General features: G+C 48.3%; 1 protein-coding gene across 5 annotated transcripts in view; it reads left to right on the top strand.

Moving 5' to 3' along the window:
• The window catches only part of LOC140901672 (sodium- and chloride-dependent GABA transporter 2), a 58,905-nt gene that overhangs the window by 18,688 nt on the left and 18,383 nt on the right, over positions 1-21,834 (top strand). For 4 of the 5 annotated variants that reach the window (XM_073320927.2, XM_073320936.2, XM_073320962.2 and 1 more), the window contains 3 exons: positions 311-395; positions 3,432-3,564; positions 11,221-11,355. In XM_073320927.2, the coding sequence (XP_073177028.1) occupies positions 311-395; positions 3,432-3,564; positions 11,221-11,355 (353 nt within the window). The remainder of the gene's footprint in view (positions 1-310; positions 396-3,431; positions 3,565-11,220; positions 11,356-21,834) is intronic. The other variant, XM_073320955.2, reaches the window with a different exon arrangement.

Consider the following 21,834-nt stretch of genomic DNA (forward strand, 5'->3'; position numbering starts at 1 on the left):
TTGGGACCTGGCGATTTAAAAGGGCCCGGGGCTCCTGGCAGCGGCTGGAGTCCCAGGCCCTTTAAATTGCTGCCAGAGCCCTGGGCGGTACGGGCTGTGCAGTGCTGAAGGGCTGGCTGGGGGAGTCTGGCCCCAGCCCTGCCCCTTTCGGGGGCCCAGAGCTGCCCCCCCGCCCGACCTTGTCCAGGAGCCCAGCTGCCCTGCATACCAGTAAGTCCTTTAAGTTACTTTTGCCCCTGAGCATTTCCCAGGGGCTTGGCTGTTCCAGTTGTATCTGTTTATGTTCTCTCTCCCTGGGCCTGTCCTGCAGAGAACTGCGTGGAATTCCAGAAGGCAAACGGCTCTCTAAACGTGACGACCGAAAACGCCACCTCCCCTGTCATCGAGTTCTGGGAGTAAGTGAAAGGCTTGTGTTTCTCTGACTCCTCTGGGAGTTACAATTCCCCAGCGATGACTCTCAGCCCCACCAGGCACTTCTGAAAACCCTGAGGTGTATAAACTAGGAACACCTCAAACAGGATAGCACCCAGGAGAAAAACATGGGCCAAATTCTGCTCTTGATTACCATTCTGTTAATTTAGAGTAACTTCACTGAGGTCAGTGGAGTGCCTCTGGATTCACACAGGTGTACCTGAGAGGATACTCTGGCATCCTGTGTTGTTTATGTTCTCCCTGTCTTTCCTACACTGTGACCCAAATGTTGGCCCCACACCTATGCAGCCTCACTGACTTCAGTGAGGGGTTGCACAGGGGTAAATGAGATTAGAACTGGCTCTCTGTGAACAGACCTCATCTTCACTGCTCTTTCTCCTGCCCCTGGTCCGATTCGTTCTCTATTGATCGTTCTCATCTCACATCCTCTACCTGTTTCTGTTCTCTTCTCTCTCTCTCTCCTTCCGGTTACAACGCAACTACTCTTCTCTTCCAGCTCTTTTCTCCCATATTCTCTTTCTCTTCAACCTGCTCGCTGTCATTCTTTATACGCGCGTAGCCCGATGCGATCGCAGATTTTCAGTCTAAATCTCTTCTTGACACATCGGGTCAAGTTCATCCTGGGTATAAACTCCACTGACACAGTGGAGTTAAAGTAGGATATCAGTGGAGTTGCACCAGGGATGAACTTGGCCCTTGTTTCTGCTCTAGAGAGAAGCTCAACTGGCCTCGGGGTTACTCTATGGGTTATCTTTGTAATTTTATCCCGGGCTAGTATAATGTGGAAAACACTGTCAGTACAGCTGGGAATGGGGTGAGATCAGTGGACCTCCGTAGGGTAGCAGCCACACCCCTCGTGTCTTGCAAGGTTGGGCCTTCTCAGTGTGTGAATTTGGGGGGGCCCCTCAAGAAACATTAGTGCTGCAGGACTCAGTGCTGGTGACTCAGCAGATGGGACTCTCCCTTAGCGTCAGTACTCAGCCCAGCACGTTGGGCTGGAGGATGGGGACGTTTGGATAAGATGTAAAAACAAGGGCTTGTGACCACTGAAGATTCCACAGCCCCTGGTGGGAGGAGGGGAATTGCTAGGCACGGTGTCTCGGCTTCATTTCAGTCGGAGTAAACTCCCTTCGGCAACCCTAAATCCCCCTTGCAGATGTAAACGGCTGCAGTGTTCCTCTCTGCCTGTCCCAAACTGCTGTGCAGAGCTGCTGTGCACTGCTGAGCAGCAACCTTTGGCAGCTCCCGTTGAGCACAGGGACATGATTCTGACCTCTCTGATCCGCACAGGAACGCGGGGGGTTCCTTCTGGGATGGAAGGTGCTGTGTCGATGTGTTGTTAATAAGCAAACAGAGTTTGCTGCTTCTCCTCTCTCGTGCTGCCTTTCACTAACTCTCCTTGTTTATCCCCCCCTCTTCTCTCTCCTGTGGCTTCTCTTGGATTATCACGTGTATAGCGTGAGCTGCAGGGCTGGCATTTCTTGGCCTGCTCTGCCCATGGCTGGCAGCTGAGAGACTGAGATTAAAATCCAATGTTTTGAACGGTTCTGTAGTATTGGGACAACAGCACATGGGAGTGGAAATTTCCATTGTTCCAGCTCCTTGGTCTCAGCCTCTGATACAGGGGAGAAGCAGGCTCTGCTCTCACTCGCTGGGAAATGGAGGGTAGGGCCAGGGGAAGAGGGTAGACGTTTGCTTGAAAGATGCAAATCTGCACTGTATTGTGTGCCCTTCTGGGACTCCCTTGAGCTGCACTTGGTGCCCCCTTGGTCTATAGTCCCATGCTCTGTTACTGTTTTGCTCTTGTACCCTGCCAGGGTCCCTTCATGCTGTATGTCCTTGTGCCATTCACTGCTGCATGCACACACGAGGCCTCCATTTAGCTGGCCCTAGGAAAATAAGTGAGATGGGGAAATGCCAGAAAGGGAAGGGGGATTTCCCTTGGGCTCTGTGAGATCCTGCCTTTGTGCAGGACTGTTGATGGGGAGAGCAGGTATTTTCTGGGTCCCTGGCTGATGGGGCTGTGGAGCAGGAAAGGGTGCAAGTGCATTGCCCATCTTGGATTGTTGGCGTTCCAGGAGGCGCATCTTTTAGTTGTTGGATGATGCAGCAGGAGAGGGCACATGTGCATCACCTGCCTCTAACTGCTGGGGCTCTAGGGTGTCGCTTGGCCCAACCTTTGTGGGTGGGGACTGCAGAAAAGAGGAGGGGTTCATCTTCTGATCTCTGGGTGTGGGGACAATATCGTGGGAGAGGCCTGCAACTTCCATTCTCCAGCAGCTGGGAAAGAGTAGCTGAGGCTGCAGCAATGGAAGCTGCTGTGCAGTTAGTGTCCTCGGTGATCTGCATTATTCTCTTGCTTTGTCACGCTGTCTTCTACAGTCCTGGGCGTGGCATGTGCTGCCTTGCAGATTTGGCTCCTAAAGGGGAATACCTTTATACTGTGTGATCCCAACCCTTTGTCATCCCACCTAACGGGGTTGGAAGGAATTAGCTGAGGGTGGTCCACATGTAGAATCCCTTGTGATCTCTGTCAGAACACCAGCTGGTTTAAAGCACTTCTGAGAGGTAGGGAAATCTTATTATTTGTCATGCAGTATGCAGCAGCTGTGATCAGAGGCCATGTTGTGTTAGGTGCTGTACACTCATGTAGTAAGAGAGTTCCTGACCCAAAGACCCTGCAGTCTAAATAGACAAGACAAAGGGAGGGAGAGGGAATGGAGGTGAAGTGTCCTGCCCAAGCAGGTCAGTGACACAGCTGGGAATGGAGCCCAGGTCTCCTGCCCCCTAGGCTGGGATTCTGCCCACCAGACCTTTCATTTTGGAGAGGGAAACAGCTGAGGAATGTCCTTTGTGCTTTCCTGAGGTGCACAGTTCAGGGTTAGGGCTTGTTCTCCCGAAACGGCAAGGCATCATAGGGGCCCTCAAGGACGACTGGCTGGTCACAGAGGATCTAACAGTTGAACTTAGCAAGACTCAGTGTCTGTCTGCCTTCCCAGGAGGAGAGTGTTGAAGATTTCCACTGGCATAGAGCACTTGGGAAGCCTGCGCTGGGAGCTGTCTCTCTGCCTCCTGCTCGCCTGGGTCATCTGCTACTTCTGCATCTGGAAAGGAGTCAAGTCCACAGGCAAGGTGAGTGCCTGGCTCAGGTCTGGCCTCCGCCTTCATTGCAGTCCAAGGTGCTGCAGCTCCTGAGCTGAAACCCAGCTCTCCCAGACCCAATGAGAACTGGCAACTCCCTCTAGAGCTGGGCAAGGCCAACAGGGTTCAGCTGCCAAAGAGGTTTTTGAACTGGACTCTGTAGGGGATGGGAGCTGATGGGTTTCTACGAATTTGAACCTCCAAGAAGAACACCTGTCTTTGGACCCCTCCTCCAAAGAGGACTCACTTACCACCCCCAGCTACCTCATCACCCCAGAAAACCCTGAGACCCATTCTTATCATACATGTCTGCAGAGGAGGCCCAGTGCTCTCCCCCTGCATTCCCACTCCTTCAGGCCAGGTCCTCAAGTAGCTGCCACTTCTCTCCATCGGGGTCTTCAGGAGAGGCTACTTGGCATGGGCTGGTGCTTCTCCCACATCCTTAAAGGATCTTTTTTATTTGGGGGCGTGTGTGATGTGCCAGCCACCTGTCCCCCACTTATACAGAAAGAATAGGGAGAACATTCCTTCTCCAGCTGGCAGCTGGGGTTCAGACTAGCTTCCAAATCCTTCACATGATAGCTAAGGAAACCCTGAAGGGTCAAAGGGCCCTCTCTGCCCCAAGGCCAAAGGTATTTTCTATCTCCTGCTCTTAGTCCCAAAGATATCTGTATCCTCGCATGAGTTATAGAACTGAGGGGCTGCCAGTGAATTTACTCCTGGGTAATACAGCCCCAGCCTACTCCTTTCCATTCCTGCTTGCTCGCCCACTTCCTGACTGAATTATTTGTGAGTTATTTGCCCATCTGAGATATCACTAATCCAAGAATGTCCAAGGTGTTTGACTTTTTGCATGACATTTTGATTTAAAAAAATCTAGAAGGATATAAAATTAACATGCAGTGTAGTTGTAGCCATGTCAGTCCCAGGATATTAGAAAGACCAGGCGAGTGAGGTAATATCTTTTATTGGACCAACTTCTGCTAGTGAGAGAGACAAGCTTTCAAGCCATACAGAGTTCTCCTCCTCCACCTCCGCACTCGGTCTGGCACTAAAGCTAGTCTCTCAACAACAGAGGTTGGTCCAATAAAAAATATTGCCTCACCCATCTTGTTTATCTAAAATTAACATGGCACGCATTCAGTAGGTTAAAAGCTGGCTAGCTGATGAGCCTCAAAATGTAATTGTAAATAGGAAATCATCGTTGAGTGGGTGTGTTTCTAGTGGAGTTCTGCAGGAGTCAGTTCTTAGCCATGTGCTATTTAAGGTATATCGCAATGAACTGGAAGAAAACATAAAATCACGACTGATAAAGTTTGCAGGTGACACACAAATTGGGGGCATGGCAAATGAAGAGGACGCGTCACAGATACAGCGTCATCTGGATTGCTTGGTAAACTAGGCACAAGCAAACAATGTGATTTAATACATCTAAATTTAAATGTATACAATGGAACATGGACTGGAGGCCATATTTCCGGGCTGGGAACTCTATCCTGGGAAGCAGAGACTCTGAAAAAGATTTTGAGGTTGCAGTGGACAATCAGCTGAACGTGAGCTACTAGTGTGATGCCGTGGCCAGAAGGGCTAATGCAGTCCTTGGATGTATAACAGGGGAATCCTGAGTAGGGGCAGAGAGGTTATTTTACCTCTGTATTTGGCACTGGTGCAACCATTGCTGTAATTCTGTATCCAGCTCGGGTGTCCACAATTCAGTAGAGATGTTAATAAATTGGAGAGGATACAGAGAAGAGCCACAAAACTTATCAGAGGATTAGAAAACATGCCTTATAGTCATAGACTCAAAGAACATAGTCTATTTAGCTTAACAAAGAGACGGTTAAGGGTTATCTTGATTAGTCTATCTAGATATGTACCTACCTGGGGAACAGATATTTGATAATGGGCCCCTCAGTTTAGCAGAGATGGTATAACGTAATGTCATGGCTGGAAGCTGAAGCTAGACTAAATTCAGACAGGAATTAAGGGGTCAATATTTAATAATGAGGGTAATCATTGGACTATTGGAACAATTTCCCAAGGGTCGTGATGGATTCTCTCTCACTGATTATTTTTAAATCTGGGTTGGACGTTTTTGTCAAAGATCTGCTCTCGGAATTATTTTGGGGCAGTTCTATGGCCAGTGTTATACGTGAGGTCAGACTAGTTGATCACAGTGGTCCCTTCTGGCCTTGGAATCTATGAACCTAAGTGTTGTGTCTCAGTGCTTTGAGGTGTGGAGTGCCCTGGTTTGCAGTGCCTGCAAATACCTGGTTTGGGAAGTGGACAAGCCGATGAACTAGCATCACCAGGACCCAGCAAAGAGGCAGCCATACCCCAGGGTCCTTTAACAAAGGTTGGAGGTGGAGGGGGGAGGAGGCAGGTGTTGCAAGGAGATGTTGCCTGTCTGAGAGGAGATGGGGCTTAATTCACTCATCTTTGTAAAGTGACTTGTTCTCCTCAAATGAAAGGCACAGTAGAAGTGCAAATTATAATAAATGCAATCATGGGCAGTGGAGGGCAGGAGACTGGAATTAACAGGGAAAGAGAAAATAACTAGATGATCATAATGGTCCCTTCTGACCTAAATATCTATGAATCTATGAAACTCTTCTGCTCCATGACAAGCACCCCGACCTAATCTGCTCAGCTACCAAGCCCTCCCACACCCTTGGTGACAAGACCACTACTCTCCTGCATGCACCCCTTTCCCCCCTGTGACAACAAAGATGTCTGTTAATCGTCCTGCTCACCTTAGTTGCACTTCCTTGGTTGCCTGCATTCTCTCTCACTCATTCTCTTCTGGTATGGAGCTGTGTAACTCTGTCCTGATTCTATCCCATCCCTGCTCCCTTGATCTTTAATACAAATGACAGTAGCATGTTCTGTAAGATCATTAGTTAGTTTCTGTTCCCCCTCTTGAACCATTCCCAGCCGGCTTTATGCTTGGAGTCAGCAAGAGCAGAGGGACATAAAAAAGTTTTAATAACAAATGGTGTCCTCTTCATGCACTTTAAACAAAACAGAACCATTACATTGTGGTCGAGCTGACCGAATCCACTTGCCATGAGCGATAGCATGGATGTCGGTGGCTTTCTTGAGCTCATTATGGCCTCCGGAGCTGGCAAACCTCTTAAGAATTTGCAGGAGTAGGAGGGATGGAGTAAAGGAAATCAGCTTGTGAAGCTGATCCTCCCTGGCTCCTATGGAGCAAACTATGAAGAAGAAAAAGGCAGTTACTTACTGCTGTAGCCTCGTGAAAGAAGGCAGAGGCATTTATAACACATTACTACCAGCAGGGGCACTGCAAACTAATTTACAAAGCATATGCTATGCCAAAAGCAAACCCAGTTGATGCTAGATACATATTCCTTGCAGAAACACCAAAGGATCATAACAAAAAAGAATGGTGAGAGTAATTTCTTTCGCACAGACCCCGTGGTCAGAGAAAGACTTCTCAATGAAGGAGCTCTGCTTTCCCTAGAAACAGGGAATAGATGCGTCTAGGGCTGATCAATGTACAGAAACCCAGCATCAAACAATGGCTGGTGGACTGCAAGCCTGTCCGAGGCGAAAGGCTTTGCCTGTACTGGGGAGTTACCAGTTGCCAAAAGAAAGGGACAAAGAGTAACCTGAAATCACCCCCCACTAAAAGCAGCAGGAGTGACCTCATGCATCCAAAGACACAGATATCCAGGCAGACCCCTGAGTGTGGATATTTTCCTGGAGCAGATTGTCACAGATGGAATCACTTTGCAGAGGCTGACTAAACACGACCATGTATGTTGATCAGCGTGTGACTCTGATCCCAGCAAGGGTTCTAGCAATAGGGTTTGTGCTAACGATGCTTGAGAAATAACAAGGTTGTGTCTGAGCCAAGCGTTGAGTAATCCCCCTCATTAGACCCAGATGTTCACGTTCTTCCACCGGAGAAACCAGTCTCCGGATTGGGACCGCCCGTTTCACAGCAGACACTCGCAAGCACTAAATGAAAAGCTTAAATCTGGGAGCCCATGCAAGCTACAAAGCAGATCTACAACAGCCACAATGAAGTGGGAATCATCTGCTGTGGGCACTTGGGCAGCACCAGGTTATGGGCCTGGAATCGTGAGTGGATCTTGAACTTATAAAAACTGATGCAAGCGCTAGATCCAAATGGGCATGCGAAGCCTGATAGTCTCACAGAAAGCTTCAAAGCGGATGGGCTATTACCGTCCAACATTTCCTTTTATCTTACCCCAATTCTCACCCCACTCATCTGTGGGCCAGGAAAGACCTCACCTGAGTACTCTGATCACCTGCATCAGGTAGTAGATCACATAGTAAATACAGGGATAATAATTAAAATGACAGCCTACAGACTGGACTTACTTGCTAGCTATTGAACAGAAGCCCCCAACAGGCAAATCTGGAGTCTGCGTAAATCCTCGAGATCTTAAATGAGTGGTAAAACCTTTGCCAATATTTGAAGACATTACCCCTAAGTTTCCTGGATGCAAAGTCAGAGTGTCAGTCAAGTAAACATCCTGAACCGTCAATCCAAAAGACCACATATTTTGTGGATGTGGATTCCTTCACCTACCTTTTTGGCACAATCTGAGCCTGAGATAAAATAGAGTGCAAGGCTGATGAGATATGTGAAGGATTCATTGGAGTTGTAGCCATCATCAATGACATTCCAGTATTTCCTTGTTCAAAGGGAGGACACCATGCAAACCTTTCTCCCCTTCCCTACTTCAGAGCTGACCAAAGGTGCTGGAACAATTTTTATAGTGGGGCGCTGATGACAGAAACCATGTATTTGGTGTTTGTTATTACTACTTCAAGCCAGGGGGTGCAGCAGCAGCCCCAGCACCCTGGAGGTGACAGAGAAAAAGATGTGCACGTGACCTAGGAAAAAGCATGATTTGCATTACAGCAGAAGATGGGTTGGCCATTGCTTTATGGCAGGCAGATAGAAGGAATCCAGATCCAGTGAACAGCACTGTGGTAGAGGAACTGCCACCTAATCTGGCAGAAGAGGGGGAAATTCTTGTATAAGAAATATGGCAGACTGTAAAGCACATGGTTCTATTGTGAGCTATCCGGGGCAGGGAACCCTCTTCATTATGTGTGTAGAATGCCTAGCATGATGGGAATCAGTCCCTGACGGGAGTCTCTAGGCACCACTGCAATACAACTGATTGATGATCCTAATAAAAGAAACGGATGCAGTGGTTTTCCTACTTTGATCCTCACAGAACTATCAGCAGACAGGTCGAGGAAGGGAATTGGTGCAGCATTGCTCTAGGAAGGCTAGCTGCTACGTTGTATATCAAAGTCCTTCATGCCACCAGAAGAACAGCATGCACAAATGGGAAAATGTATGTACATGCATGTATGTAGTTGTATTTGAGTATAGTCTCCTTTGTCCGCATATGTCAGAATATGTAACAGTTGAATCTGACCACCTAACTGCTTGGATCAGTCCAGAAGAAACCATCCATCGCATCACCGTCCAGGTTACAGACCAGGTCTTCAGTTGCAGAGGGATAATGGCCAAGTTGTGTATTTTCCAGGAAAATACACCCCCCCCCTCCATGCAGGTGCTAATGCTGACACTGGTACTTCAGGCAAGACACATGTTGGCGTTCATAGGCCGGTGCACAGAATCTTCCAGCACACAGGCTAGGGTTAGAGGCAACTGAGATGGCAGGAGGAACAAATGAAACAAGTAATATTGGATGGATGGGGAGAAATTAGAAAGAAAATGATTTCACATCATCATGCAATACAGGCACCGTATAGATGAACTTTCACTCTTGTGTGGCATAACCTTTAAAGGTGAAAAAAACAGTTATCCCATTGCATTCAGACTAAATATGCGGAGATGAAACCTCACTAGGCACATGGCCATGGAAAAATCCAAACAGAGGCTTTGACATATTCTTTTGGCCTAGTACGTGTTAACCAGCTTGTCTTAAGATGTCCGATATGCCTTAAATGCAAGCGTGTCAGTGATACTACATGAAATGCCAACAAAACCATGTCAACCCATGGGCACTGATTTGTTTATGTTGAACAATGAAGACTACAGTATGTCATTGTTGTGGATTACTATAGCAATTAGTTTGAACAATCCCCAAAGTACCACAATAACCCAAGTTTTATAGTTGCAAGACCTAGAATCCCAGAAAGGATTAGCACTGACATTGGACTTCAGTATTCCTCAAAGGAATGCAGCTACTTTGCCAAAGTAAGGGCTGCCAAACATCTCTAAGTCCATCTTATTCATAAGGCAAGTAGGCTAAGTAGTAGAACACATGATGCATAAAACAAAGCATAATGGTAAGACCCCTATGTTGGACTACCTGAGTATTAGAACACTCCTGTTAAAGCTCTAAATCACACGGTCCTGATGTTGATGGGATGTCTGTGTTCAGCTTTGCTCTTTATGTAGGAACAGCTGAAACATGAAGCAGTGAGTCTCTGCCAAATGCCAGCAGCTAGTCCCAGTGCTCAATGCTGATGCTTCAGTACAAGGGAGGCAGGATGGTGGCCACTGGAAACCCCTTGCTCTGAAACTGGCAAATACTGAAAGACCGTATCGGGTTCACACCCTGAATGCATGTGAACGTTAATACAACCATTGTTTGCTTCAGATGCCAGAAAACCATCAAATTCTCTGAACTTGCTGACTGTATCCTGGCTCTAACATCAATATGGAACTCAGCAGTCCAGAAACTGATATAGACACACCCGTCAGTTCCACATACTGTTTCTCCACCTGTAATCCCAACTTGTGAACTACTGTAAGTAGTGGCAGGAACAATAGTGCCCTCTGGAATGGCACAAATGCCCCTACTTATGAACCCATTTGTTACCAGGTCTGTCTGATCAGCAGAGCCGAGGGAAAGTTTAGACTCGCAATGTTTTTCATGTGACATCACAGTTTAAATGGGCTTCTGTCTTACAACACCCAGGCAGCCAGTGCATGTCTTTATTACTTCAATAAAGAGTTGAAATGGCTATTTACTGCTAGGTTACATTCACTTCAAACAATAAGACTAACTCTTATTACTACTGATGATTCCTTGATGATATCCCAAGGACTGTGTCATCATGAAGGGAGATGTACTAGGACAAGTTGCTGTTGTTTGCATCCGTCTTGTTAGTTTTAGATTATGCCCTCCTGGCCTACTCCTAAATAGGGAGAGACTTGCTCGGTTTGACTCCTTCCTTTGCTTTCCTGTCAGAATGAGCAGATGGAAAGAAGAGCCCAGATTCTCAGCTGGTGTAGATTGATGGAACTACATTGAGTTCAATGGAGCTACCCTGACTTACGCCAGCTAAGACCAGGCCTGGTGCTTAGGTCACTACCAAGACTAGAGAGGGATTTTCTAGTTGTAGATATAATGGCCACATTGCGACTTTACTAACTGCTCAATAAGAGTGAATTGCTTTCTACCTTGCTTTAAAGAAGACCTAAAACATAGTAACCCTGCCCCTTTCCTGCCCCCATCTTACTGATCCTGTCTCATCTGGCCTTTCTAACTTGCTCTTGCACTGCACTTGCTCTCCTTGTGGCAAGATTTCATTGGTGTCCTAGGTTTCTGCCCATTTCCCAGGCTGCCCTCTCACATTTGCTCTGTTGTGTTCTCCTGCTAGGTGGTGTATTTCACTGCCACGTTCCCATACCTCATGCTGGTAGTTTTGCTGATCAGGGGAATCTCTCTGCCAGGGGCGATGCAGGGAGTCCTGTTCTACCTTTACCCAGACCTCACTCGTCTCATGGATCCTCAGGTAAGATGGAAGGAGGACTGACTGGCTGAGCTCTGCTTGGGTGTGTGCATGTGTCTGTAATTCTCTTTCTCTTCCATCCAATTCCCTTCTTTGCCCCCCATTCTCCTTTTTAATTTCCCCCCTGTTCTTTCTCAGTCTCTCTCTCCACTCCATCACTTACTCTTTGCCTTTTCCTCTTTCATTCACTCTTCTTCTGTGTCCTCCTCCTCCTCCTCCTCCTCCTCCGTGAACGTAATGCACGTTGACATTCACAAGCATTCGGCTGACACCATCAGGGTCCCCCAGCTAAGCTAGCTTCACTGTTCAGTTTTTACCAGCAGAGTTCCTAAAATCCCAAAGCTCTTTCTCTCCACGATGTTCCTTGGCTGATGCTATTGGTAAATGATGTAGGCTTCAGGCGCAACTGATGGGGCCACTAAACTTTTTAGCTGCTTGGTGACACCAGTCAATCACCTCTGTCTTCTGGAGACACTCATTGTAAAACTCCATTCCTCTCCTGAGCCAGATCGAGGGGGTATGGAGGTCCCATGGCCACAAAGATTTTGGAACCTTTATTTTTTGCTGGAATGTTGTGATATTTAATATCTTTGGAGGCAAAGCAGAGGCCATCAGCCCTTCCCACCCCGTCCTAGAGTATGGGCAGAAGGTACTTCTGAATGCTGCTGTGGTGTCAATCCACTAAACACACTGCTCCCCATTTCCCTTGTTTTCCTCTTTCCCCTTTCCCTTGATTAGAAATTCCTGCCAGTTTGACTGAAGGTTCAGTGCCCGACTGCCGTTTTTAATCTCTTCAGGACAAGTTCCTCCACGTTAAATCCTGGCTCCAGCTGAGCTGCTGTACCAGCCTTTGTGCGAAGGTGTCTCCAAAGGAGATTAAAGGGTGCCTGCCTGGAAAATAGGTCAGCGAAACCCTTCATAACCCCTTTAACTCTTTCCAGTCCTGGCCAAGCATTTTTTATTTTGAGTACAGATGCGTGAATGCACAGTGTGCGGGAGGGGATGACCTAGGGAGGCCATGCTGTAGCAAGCCCCTGATGCACTGCTCTGTGTATGGAGAATGGACTTTTTTGGATGTGAGGCAGCGTTCTCTAGTGGTTCCAGTCAGGGAGTCAGAGTCAGGACCTCCGGGTTCTGTGCTTGGTTCTGCCATTGATTCTCTCTGACCTTGAGCAGGTCATTTAGGCCAACATTTTCAAATCTGGGCGCATAAATGTGGAATCACGCAGTTAAATAAAAGCGGTCCTGATTTTCTGAGTTGGCGACTACACTCAAATCCTGCTGAAATCAGTGGCAGCCAGAGCTGCTCCGTACCTGTGCACATCAGGCCACTTTTAACTATGGGCCTAAACAATGATTTAGAAGCCTAGTGTCAGGCACCCATGTGTGAAAATGGGGGCCTTTCTCTCTCTGTTTATGTATCAGTTAAATGGAGGTGACAGTGACCTCCCTTGTAGTAAGGATGTTACGAGACTTAAGCTCTTTTGAGCTCCCTCCCCCAAGTGACTTAGGCCAGATCCACACTAGAAACGTGTGCCAGCATAGTAATGTCGGCTAGGGGGTGATTTTTTTTGACACTTTTATCCTGGTGAAAGTCAAAGTGTAGGCCCAGTTACCCTGGCAGAAAATTTCTTTTGCTTAGGGAACCTGTATAAGCTATACCAGGAAAAGCTGGTTTTGAGCTGGAATAAGCTGCACCTACACTATAGCTATACTGACCAACCCTTTCTGGTGTGTACTAGAAACACAACTGCCAGTGAAAATCAACTTATTTACATACATTTATTAATTGCACTTTTAATATTAATAAAGCACTTTGAAGTTCCCTGATAGAAAGTACTATGGAAACCCACATGTGGGAAAGTCCCGTAGAACTTACTAGGGGTGAAAATTTCATTACTAGGGATGAAAATTTCATTACTAGGGATGAAAATTTGAAAAATGAAAATTTCATTACTAGGGATGAAATCCAGCAGGTGGGGAGGTCGTTTCCAGCCATACGTTGGATTTGGGAAGCTCCTCTTTTCATGACTGATGCTTCTCCTATATGAAAAATGTCCTATAGATTCAACAGAAAATGATCACCTTTCTATAGTGGTTTTTAATCATCCTGTAGAATTTAACAGAAAGGCTGTAAGTTTTAATTAAATTCTATAAGACTTTCACATGAGGGAAGGAATGGTCAATGTGTGTCGTAGGAAAGCCTCCACTTTGCAAGGACCGTGTGATTCCTGCTAGCCATTCTGATGCCCAGGCAGTTTGAGCAGGCTCTAATTGGCTCTAGAGGGCACTCCTGCAATATGTTGGTACTTGGAAAACTGCAAGTTTCTTTCCTGCCTCGCAAATCATTATAGAAAATAAAACCCATCCGTTCCAATCTGATCCTCGCAACCAGACGCCTCACTGATAGGCAAACGATACATCAGAAGAGTGGGGGATGATAACCCCTTACAAGTATTTGAAAGATGTCATTGCCGAGGAGGGAGGGGAATTGTTTTGGGTGATACCAAGGAGGATGTACAGTTGAGGCATGGTACAGTGGTCAGGGCATCGGATTGGTATTTAGAAGACCTTGGGTCTGTGACTGACTCTGCTACGTGATCTTGGGCAAGATTTTTAAATTCTCCAGCCTGTGTTATACAGGAGGCCAGACTAAATGATCTGATGGTCCTTCTGGGCTTAAATTTTATGGATCTATGACAGTCCCTGAAACCTTTCTGGCCTCAGTTCTCCCTCTGTAAAATACTTACATTTAAAACACCAAATATAATGGACTCCTTGTCGGCAAGCCAGCAACCAAGAAATAGTCACTGAAATAATTCCACAAAGATTTTTGGGTAATAAAGAATTCTGAGAGAATCTTGATCTTCCCCCGGACGATATGAAACCAGGACAAGGTAAAATTCACCAAACAAACTATTCATTTGGAATTATTTGACCAGCTGTAATAACCATTTTCTTTTTTGAAAAAGGAGTTGAGTATCCCAGCCATTATTGGGGCAGCATTAATTTAATCCCCTTCCTTATTTATTATTGATCCTATGTTATCTCTAAACCAGAAGGTCTCACTCTTTCACAGCAGGTGGCCCATTTCAATTGAGTGTCTCAAGGACATCTACTGATCACATAATTTCCCATATAACTGTTATGTGCGAAATTAATACTGGGAAATTCCTGATGTAATCTATTAGCCAAAGGCATAACAAGATCCATTGTTTTGAGCTGAAACTAGAAAATTCAGATGATAAGCAGGAGGACAGTCTAGATCAGTGGTTCTCAACCAGGAGCCTGGGGCCCACTGGAGGGCTGCGAGCTGGTTTCAGGGGTCCACCAAGCAGGGCCGGCATTAGACTTGCTGGGGCCCTGGGCAGAAAGACGAAGCCCTCCTGTATGGGGCTGAAGCTCGGGGCCCCAAACCCCACCGCTTGGGGCTGACACCGAAGCCTGAGCAACTAAGCTTTGTGGGGGCCCCCTATGGTGGGGGACCTCAGGAAATTGCCCTGATTGCTACCCCCTAATGTTGGTCCTGGCTTTTATATGCAGAAAATCAGTTGTTGTGACACAGGTGGACCGTGGAGTTTTTGTAGCATGTTGCGGGGGGGCCCTCAGGAAGAAAAAAAGGTCGAGAACCCCTGCTCTAGATTATGATGGTTGACCCTTTTAGGGATGAAATCCAGCTTCTAGCCTCAATGCCTATGAATCTATTCTGGCTCTCTCTCATGTGATTTAGCAGGTGCAAATAAGAAGGAGGAGCAGTTATCTTTCTGGACCAACAGCAAGGGTTCCAGAGACTGCAGTTTGAGAACCTGTGGTGTAGTGTTGGTTTCCCATTGACCTTTCTAAAAGCCCTCCCTAATCTCTCTGACCCTCTGGCTAGCAGGAACTCATTCTGCTTACATAAGAACTAATTAATTATGTTCCGTAGTGCTGAAAAGCCTCTGTTGGTGTTTGGGGCCCCTCTCTACTAAGCATTGTACAGACACATAGGAGGACATTGTGTAGGAAGAGCTTGCAGTCTGTGCTTCTGATTCTGCAGTGAGACCCACTTGGGGGAGCTCTTACAGCTGCCCAGAGTCCCAATGAACTTGATGAGACACGACATGGTTAAAATGTCTGCCCCCAAGGATCCAAGCAGGACAGGGGCTTAACTTGAGACAAGATGCAACAAGAACGTGTGAGAAACAAGAAGGCGGGTGAAAATTACAGTAATAAGCTCCCACGGTTACAGAGGCTAACAGTGAGCTCAAGCCTGGAAAGGGCTGAGACCTCTGGCCCTGACCCAGGAAGCACTTAGCTCCATGAGGAGTTCCACTGACTTCAGTGCAACTGCTTGGGCGCAAAGTTAAATATGTGTCAGTGCTTTCCCTGATCCAGAGAGCACCACCCATGGCAGGTTTGGGCCCTGTATGCCCAACTTGCTGGCTCTGAAGCATTTGTCTTTTTTTTAAACCTCTGTCTATTTCAGTTTTTTTAATAACCTCTGCCTAGTCGATTTTATTTTGTCAGACGGTTGCCTGTTTCTCTCCTTTTTTTTTTTTTTAAGAGACTGTCTCTGCATATTTCCCCCTCTCACATTTACATTTAATAATGGTACCAGTTTTGGTTTCCTTCTGTAAACTTTTGCCTGTTAGAAATAGCATTGATCTTTAGTACAAAAATCTTAGCTTAAACTGCTCTCTTACCCTAGGCCCCATCATGCACCATCCTCCCTCCAAACAGTGAGGTTGGCCTCTTTCCTTGCAGCCTGCCCAAACCCCTCTCTGCCAGCTGCAGTGCACAGATCAGGGGAGAGATTCCAGAGGATGTTACAGCAAAGGTGGCCTGGGGGAGAGAGGTTAGAGTGCCCTGGGGAAGCACCACCCTGGTGGATGAAGGGAGGTCAGAGAGAGTGGCCAATCAGGCGGGAGGGGGCATCTGCAGGGTTTGTTTCAGAACATGCCTTGTGCTGACATCACTGCTAGGAACAAAGGGCTGCGAAGGAATTTGACTATATGGCTGAGGGAGGAGGGAAGCATGGGGCTTTGTACCCATGGTGAGGGAAGGATTTGAATCCCCTTGCTTCAGTCTGGATTTGGGAGAGGCCCCAGCTAGGCCCCTCCCCACCACGCTGCTGCTGCTGTTACTGCTTGGGGAGCCTCGTTGCTTCATAGCCGGAGGGGGGAAGCGTGGTTGGAGCCAGCTAAATATTATTTGTTCCCCTTATTTATTTTTCCCGGCATGCCTTTAACTGACTCTGTACATTCTTGTTTGGTTGTCGCCTCCCCTGCCCCATTTCCATTTCTGAGAAAGAGAGAGAATATTGGTGGGTGTGTTTTGTTTTTGCTTCCCTGCCTCACACATGGAGGGCAGAGTGCTGGGGTGTGTATGTGTGCACAGATGATGTTTGTTTACGTGATGATCTGCTCTCTTCTGTGCACGTCTATGTCTAATAGTATCTCCAGGCATGTGCCTGCGTGGCCTCCTGATCTCTGCTCCCATGCACGTTGGTAGGGGCACACGGGACAGCATACATCTATCTGTATCCAGTGAAATGAGCCTGGCTTGTGGCCGCACTGGAGCGGTGTGCAAGTTGCTACCTGATTGCACTGAGCCTCTGCTTGCTCTCTTGCTTTGCGTCCCCAGGTTCTTCCCTGTCACCTGATGGGTGTGTGTCGGTCGGGTAATGGTTCAAAGGGATGCTACTTGCTCCTCTTCCCTGGCTTTTGCACCCTGCAGTCTAGATGGCTCTGGGCTGGGCTTCCTCTTGCAAGGGCCAGTTCCCCACTCCCCATCTCTTCTTGTTTTTGGACCTCCCTGCGCTATCCTAGTGGAATTATGTACAGCTGTGTTTATCTTGCTGCCCCCTCCGCACCGTTTCTCTTGAACCTCTCCAGTTTGTGCAACTGGGAACTAGTTCTGCTGGCCAGATCACTCCGCCTGGGGTGGCACCCCCATGCTGAGTTTGTCCACGGTGCTGACATCTAAGGAACAATTAGGGACGTTGTTTTTAATTCATCAAACAGCGGGAGGGGGCCGAGCAAAGAGAGGCTCTAGAACTCTGGCTCCCGGGCTGTGTAAACAAGGGGCAGGGAGTGGATTCCCTCCTCCCATCTCCTGTCTGCAAGCCGCTGTGCTTTGCAGTTTCAAACAAAAACCTATTTGCTTTCTTGTGGGGTTTAAAGCGTAGGTAAAGGAAAATGGCCCCTCTTTTGCTCAGTCCAGTGGTTGGAAAGTTCACAGAGGCCAAGAGCCCTCATTTCTCTGCATACACTGTGAAACGTGTATCTTATAGAACGCAGTGTTGTTTTCGCCGTGTTGGTCCCAGGATATTAGAGAGACAAGGTGGGTGAGGTAATATCTTTTATTGGACCAACTTCTGAGAGGCAGCACAGGCTAGAGCATGTGGCTGGTAGGCAGGAGCTTCCAAGCTCTGGTCCCATCTCTGATTTGCCTTAGTTTCTGGGGTACAAGTTGAGACACCCACGGCCTGGTATTCACAAAAGGAGGGGCAGGGAGTATGGTACCCTGGCTATGTTCTCTGCCACTGTCTGGCCAGGTTAAGAGTATATATCTGTGCAGCAAAGGAAAACCCTCAGCTGGCCCATGCCATGTAGACTTCCAGGCTCGGGCTGGAGCCTGAGCTCTGGGACCCTCCCATCTCACAGGGTCCTAGCCCCGGGTTCCAGGCCAGGTTAAGGGTATGTCTACACAACGGTGAAACAGCCCCGCAGCCTGAGGTCCGCGAGCCCAAGTTGGCTGGCATGGGCCAGCCATGGGTGTCTAGTTCCTGTGTAGACATACCCTTAACCTGGCCAGGCATGATGGGAAAAGTAAACGGGAGGTCCCTTTGAGAAGCTGCAGTAACTTATTCCGTGCCTTCCTCCCTCCCCTTGGAGTGAGAGGGCAACAGGGGAGGAATTGTGTGATTTCCCCCTCAGTTCTATTCCTGAGTGTTGCGTTGCACACCATGCATTGCTAAGGGCTGTGCCCAAAAGGCACACTGTAGCCCTTAGGCTGTGCTCTCTTTGGGGCTGGGGCCATGTCTTCCTATGTGTTTGTACAGCTGGCAGCACAATGGGGCCCTGAGCCTGAGTGGGGCCTTTGGGCGCTGTGCTTAATAATAACAGCGTAAATATTAATTGACTGAGCACCTCTGGAAATCAGGCCCTAGGTGCCTCAAGCAGAGCTCCCAAAAATCAGAGGCCCTGCTTGTAAATTTGGACTCAGGAGACTTGTTCAGTGTCTCACACTGTGTTAGTGGTGGTCAGAAATAGAGCCCAGGCCCATCTTCTACCTACCAGGCCATGCTGCAAAGCTGTGTGCACAGCCAGGCACTCTAGTGCCAGTGGCCTGTTCTCTCTACCAACGCCAATGGCCTTTGCTCTGCATGATCACTGGGGCAAGCAGGTTTTTGTTCCCACTAATGTTTGGGGCAAGGGGAAAAACTGGATTGTGAATGAAGGACAGAGATTCGTGGAGGGAATGATGCTATTTGCACTTCTCCTGTTTTTATAAAGTTTGTCATCCAGCCGGGGCAGATGTGTCACGCTGCCAGTTAGTCTTGTGGCACGGTGGCCACAGTACAGTCTTTCTAGCCCTCGGTGCTTCAGCTGTATGACGAGCATACATATGAGCCATTGCCATGTACAGGATGAGCTGAGGCAGCTGATGGTGTGCATCTCACTCTCCTGCTGCTGCTATGGAGCCTTGGCTAGCTGTGCTGCGAGCATCACAGGGCATGGGTAGCCTCTGGATGTCAGCAGCTCTCTGCAACAGAACAAGAAGGGAGAAGAGGCGAGAGGAAATTACGGGAGGCGAGTTCAGTAGAACAGATGAGCAAAGCAATTCTGCAGAGCGAGCCGGGGAGGTAGGGCCAGGGGACAGAGAGAAACAGTAGTTGTGCTGGAGGGGTAATGATGGTCAGTGTCTCATCATATCTCTCATTTTGGTGGTCTAAACCCTGCATTGTAGCCCTGGGACAGGGGGAGGCTGCTCTTGCACAAGGCATTTAGGGAGACTAGGCAGATGGGTGCAGGCACTGTTCCTACTCTGGAATCCACGAGCTGAGCAGGTGATGAAGATCTCTGCAGACATTTGCAAAGTGGCAACTTGGGAGGTAGGATGCTCCCAGCTTGCCTCTTCATTAAAAGCTTTATATCCCGCTATGGCTGATTGAGATGATGCATTGCCACCAGGAGAACTTCTTTGAATGCCCCATGTCTCCAGCTATGTCAATAAAGCAAGTTCACTAATTCAAAAGAAATGTTGGCAGCTCAGGCAACCAGTGAAAGGGGTTTTGGACTGTGTTCTCTGGTCCCACCCCAGAGTGGCTGGGTGCAGGGTTGCTGGAGAGGTGCAGAAATGCAGAGGTTTCTCCTCTGTCACTGCTGCCTCCTGTTTTTGTTTTCCTCTGACTAGGTCTTCTGTGGCCTAGTCCTCCAGCCGTGTCACTTAGAAGTTCATTCCCTTTGGGTATCCAAGTCCAGCTGTAGCTGGTCAGCCCCCAAGCTGGTATCACCAAAGTCCCTTTGCTGGCAGCAAAGTCTTTCCAAAGAATCACACTCTTCTTTAGCAGAGTAGCGGGTCCCAGGGCTTCTCTCTGGGCCTCTCACTAGAACAAACAAATTTAACACTATCAAAACATCTTTTGACCCTCTCAGGACTTGAGCCTCTCCTCTCTCTTGGGTTCCTCTTCAGCTCCTTGTTCGTTGTGTGGATCACTGGCCCTGGAGCCTGGCCCCTTGTTCCAGGGGCACGTTAGAGTGGTTAGTTCCACTCCTGTACCTCCGCGCTCCAGCCACAACCCAGCTCAACTATTCCCCTCAGCAGCCAGCCCCTAACTGTTGGGTTTCCTCTCTTTTTAAGTCCTATACTCAGCACAGATGTGGCAAGGCAGGCCTAATTAAACAGGGCTGGCTAGCCCCAGGATCTTGGCCCTTACAGGTATGTCCACGCTGCGCACTAACCAGAGGTTCTGACTCAGGTTTGAACCCAAGCCCCCATTCTGTCCACACACACATCAGTCTGACTCAGGTCAGCAAGCACTCAGGACCCATGTCGCAGGACCCTGGTGGGTCAGAGCCTGAGTCCCACTGTGACTTGGGTCTGAGCCCTGTCATTCTGCAATGTGGATGCAGGGAAAGGCTCTAGCAGCAGGCTAAAAATGAGCAGTATAGATGTGAGAGGCACTGCTCAGCTGTGTGGAGATACCCCGAGGTTCTAGCATGTCTTTACTCTGCTTGTCTAAGCACTGCCTTCCCATCTACTCTGATCTTTATACTTGTGCTAGGTGTGTGTGCAGTGCACGTACTCTACACGTTACCATATGTGTAGATGTAGCCATAGAGTTTAAGGCTAGAAGGGCCCACTGGATTATCTAGTCTGACCTCCTGCATATTACAGGCCACCAACACCACCTAGCACCTGAACAAATGAAATTAGACCAAAGTTTTACAGCCCCACAAGAGTCTAGACTATGATGTGCCATGGGCAGAGAATAGAGGACCTGAGGCCCCTGCAATGGCAGGCAAATGATTGTGAGATGTACCCAGATAATCCTGGCAAGTGACCAGCAGTCACATGCTGCAGAGGGAGGCGAAAACACCCTGAGGTCCCTGCCAATCTGACTAGGGGAAAAATTCCTTTCCAACTCCACATATGGCTTTCAATTATAGACCCTGAGCATGTGAGCAAGAACCAGCCAGCCAAGCACCTAAGAGAGAGAATGCTCGGTGCCTTTTCAGGGCCCTGTCCCTCCTCTTCCAAAGTCCCATGTCCAACCATGGCCATCCCTGTGCTGTCAGAGGACTCTGGTAGCCATGATTGTTGTAGTCCATAGGGTCAGACCCTCTAGAGCAGTGGTGGGCAACCTGTGGTCTGAGGGCCGCATGCAGGGTAATCTGCTGGCGGGCTGCGAGACTGTTCGTTTACATTGGCCGTCTGCAGGCATGGCCGCCTGTAGCTCCCAGTGGCCGTGGTTCGCCGGTCCCAGAGAATGGGAGCTGTGGGAAGCGACGTGGACCACAGGGATGTGCTGGCTGCCGCTTCCCACAGTTCCCATTGGCCAGGAACGGCGAACTGCGGCCACTGGGAGCTCCAGGCGGCCGTGCCTGCGGACGGTCAATGTAAACAAACTGTCTCATGGCTCGCCAGCAGATTACCCTGATGGGCTGTAGGTTGCTCACCACTGCTCTAGAGGCTCAGCCAAGAGTTCCGGGAGCTGGCAAATGCCGAGTGGGGGTTACCTGTGCATTGGATGGTAATAGCATTTTGCTCTGAGACAGCTCCTTTTGTTATTTGTAAAGTGCTTTGAGATATTCCAAATGGAGGCACTATTTCAGTGCAAAATATTATTAAATTCCAGTACTTATAATAAATCAAACATAGCTGGGACAAGTAAGCAAGGAAGTGCCCTCTAATAGGTTATAACCTTTCTGACGAACTGTATCTCAGATGTTGGAGGCTGAAGTTGAAAACAGAGTGGGAGGTTACTTTGGTGAACAG

Source organism: Lepidochelys kempii, chromosome 1 (genome assembly GCF_965140285.1).
Source record: "Lepidochelys kempii isolate rLepKem1 chromosome 1, rLepKem1.hap1, whole genome shotgun sequence".
Taxonomy (NCBI): domain Eukaryota; kingdom Metazoa; phylum Chordata; order Testudines; family Cheloniidae; genus Lepidochelys; species Lepidochelys kempii.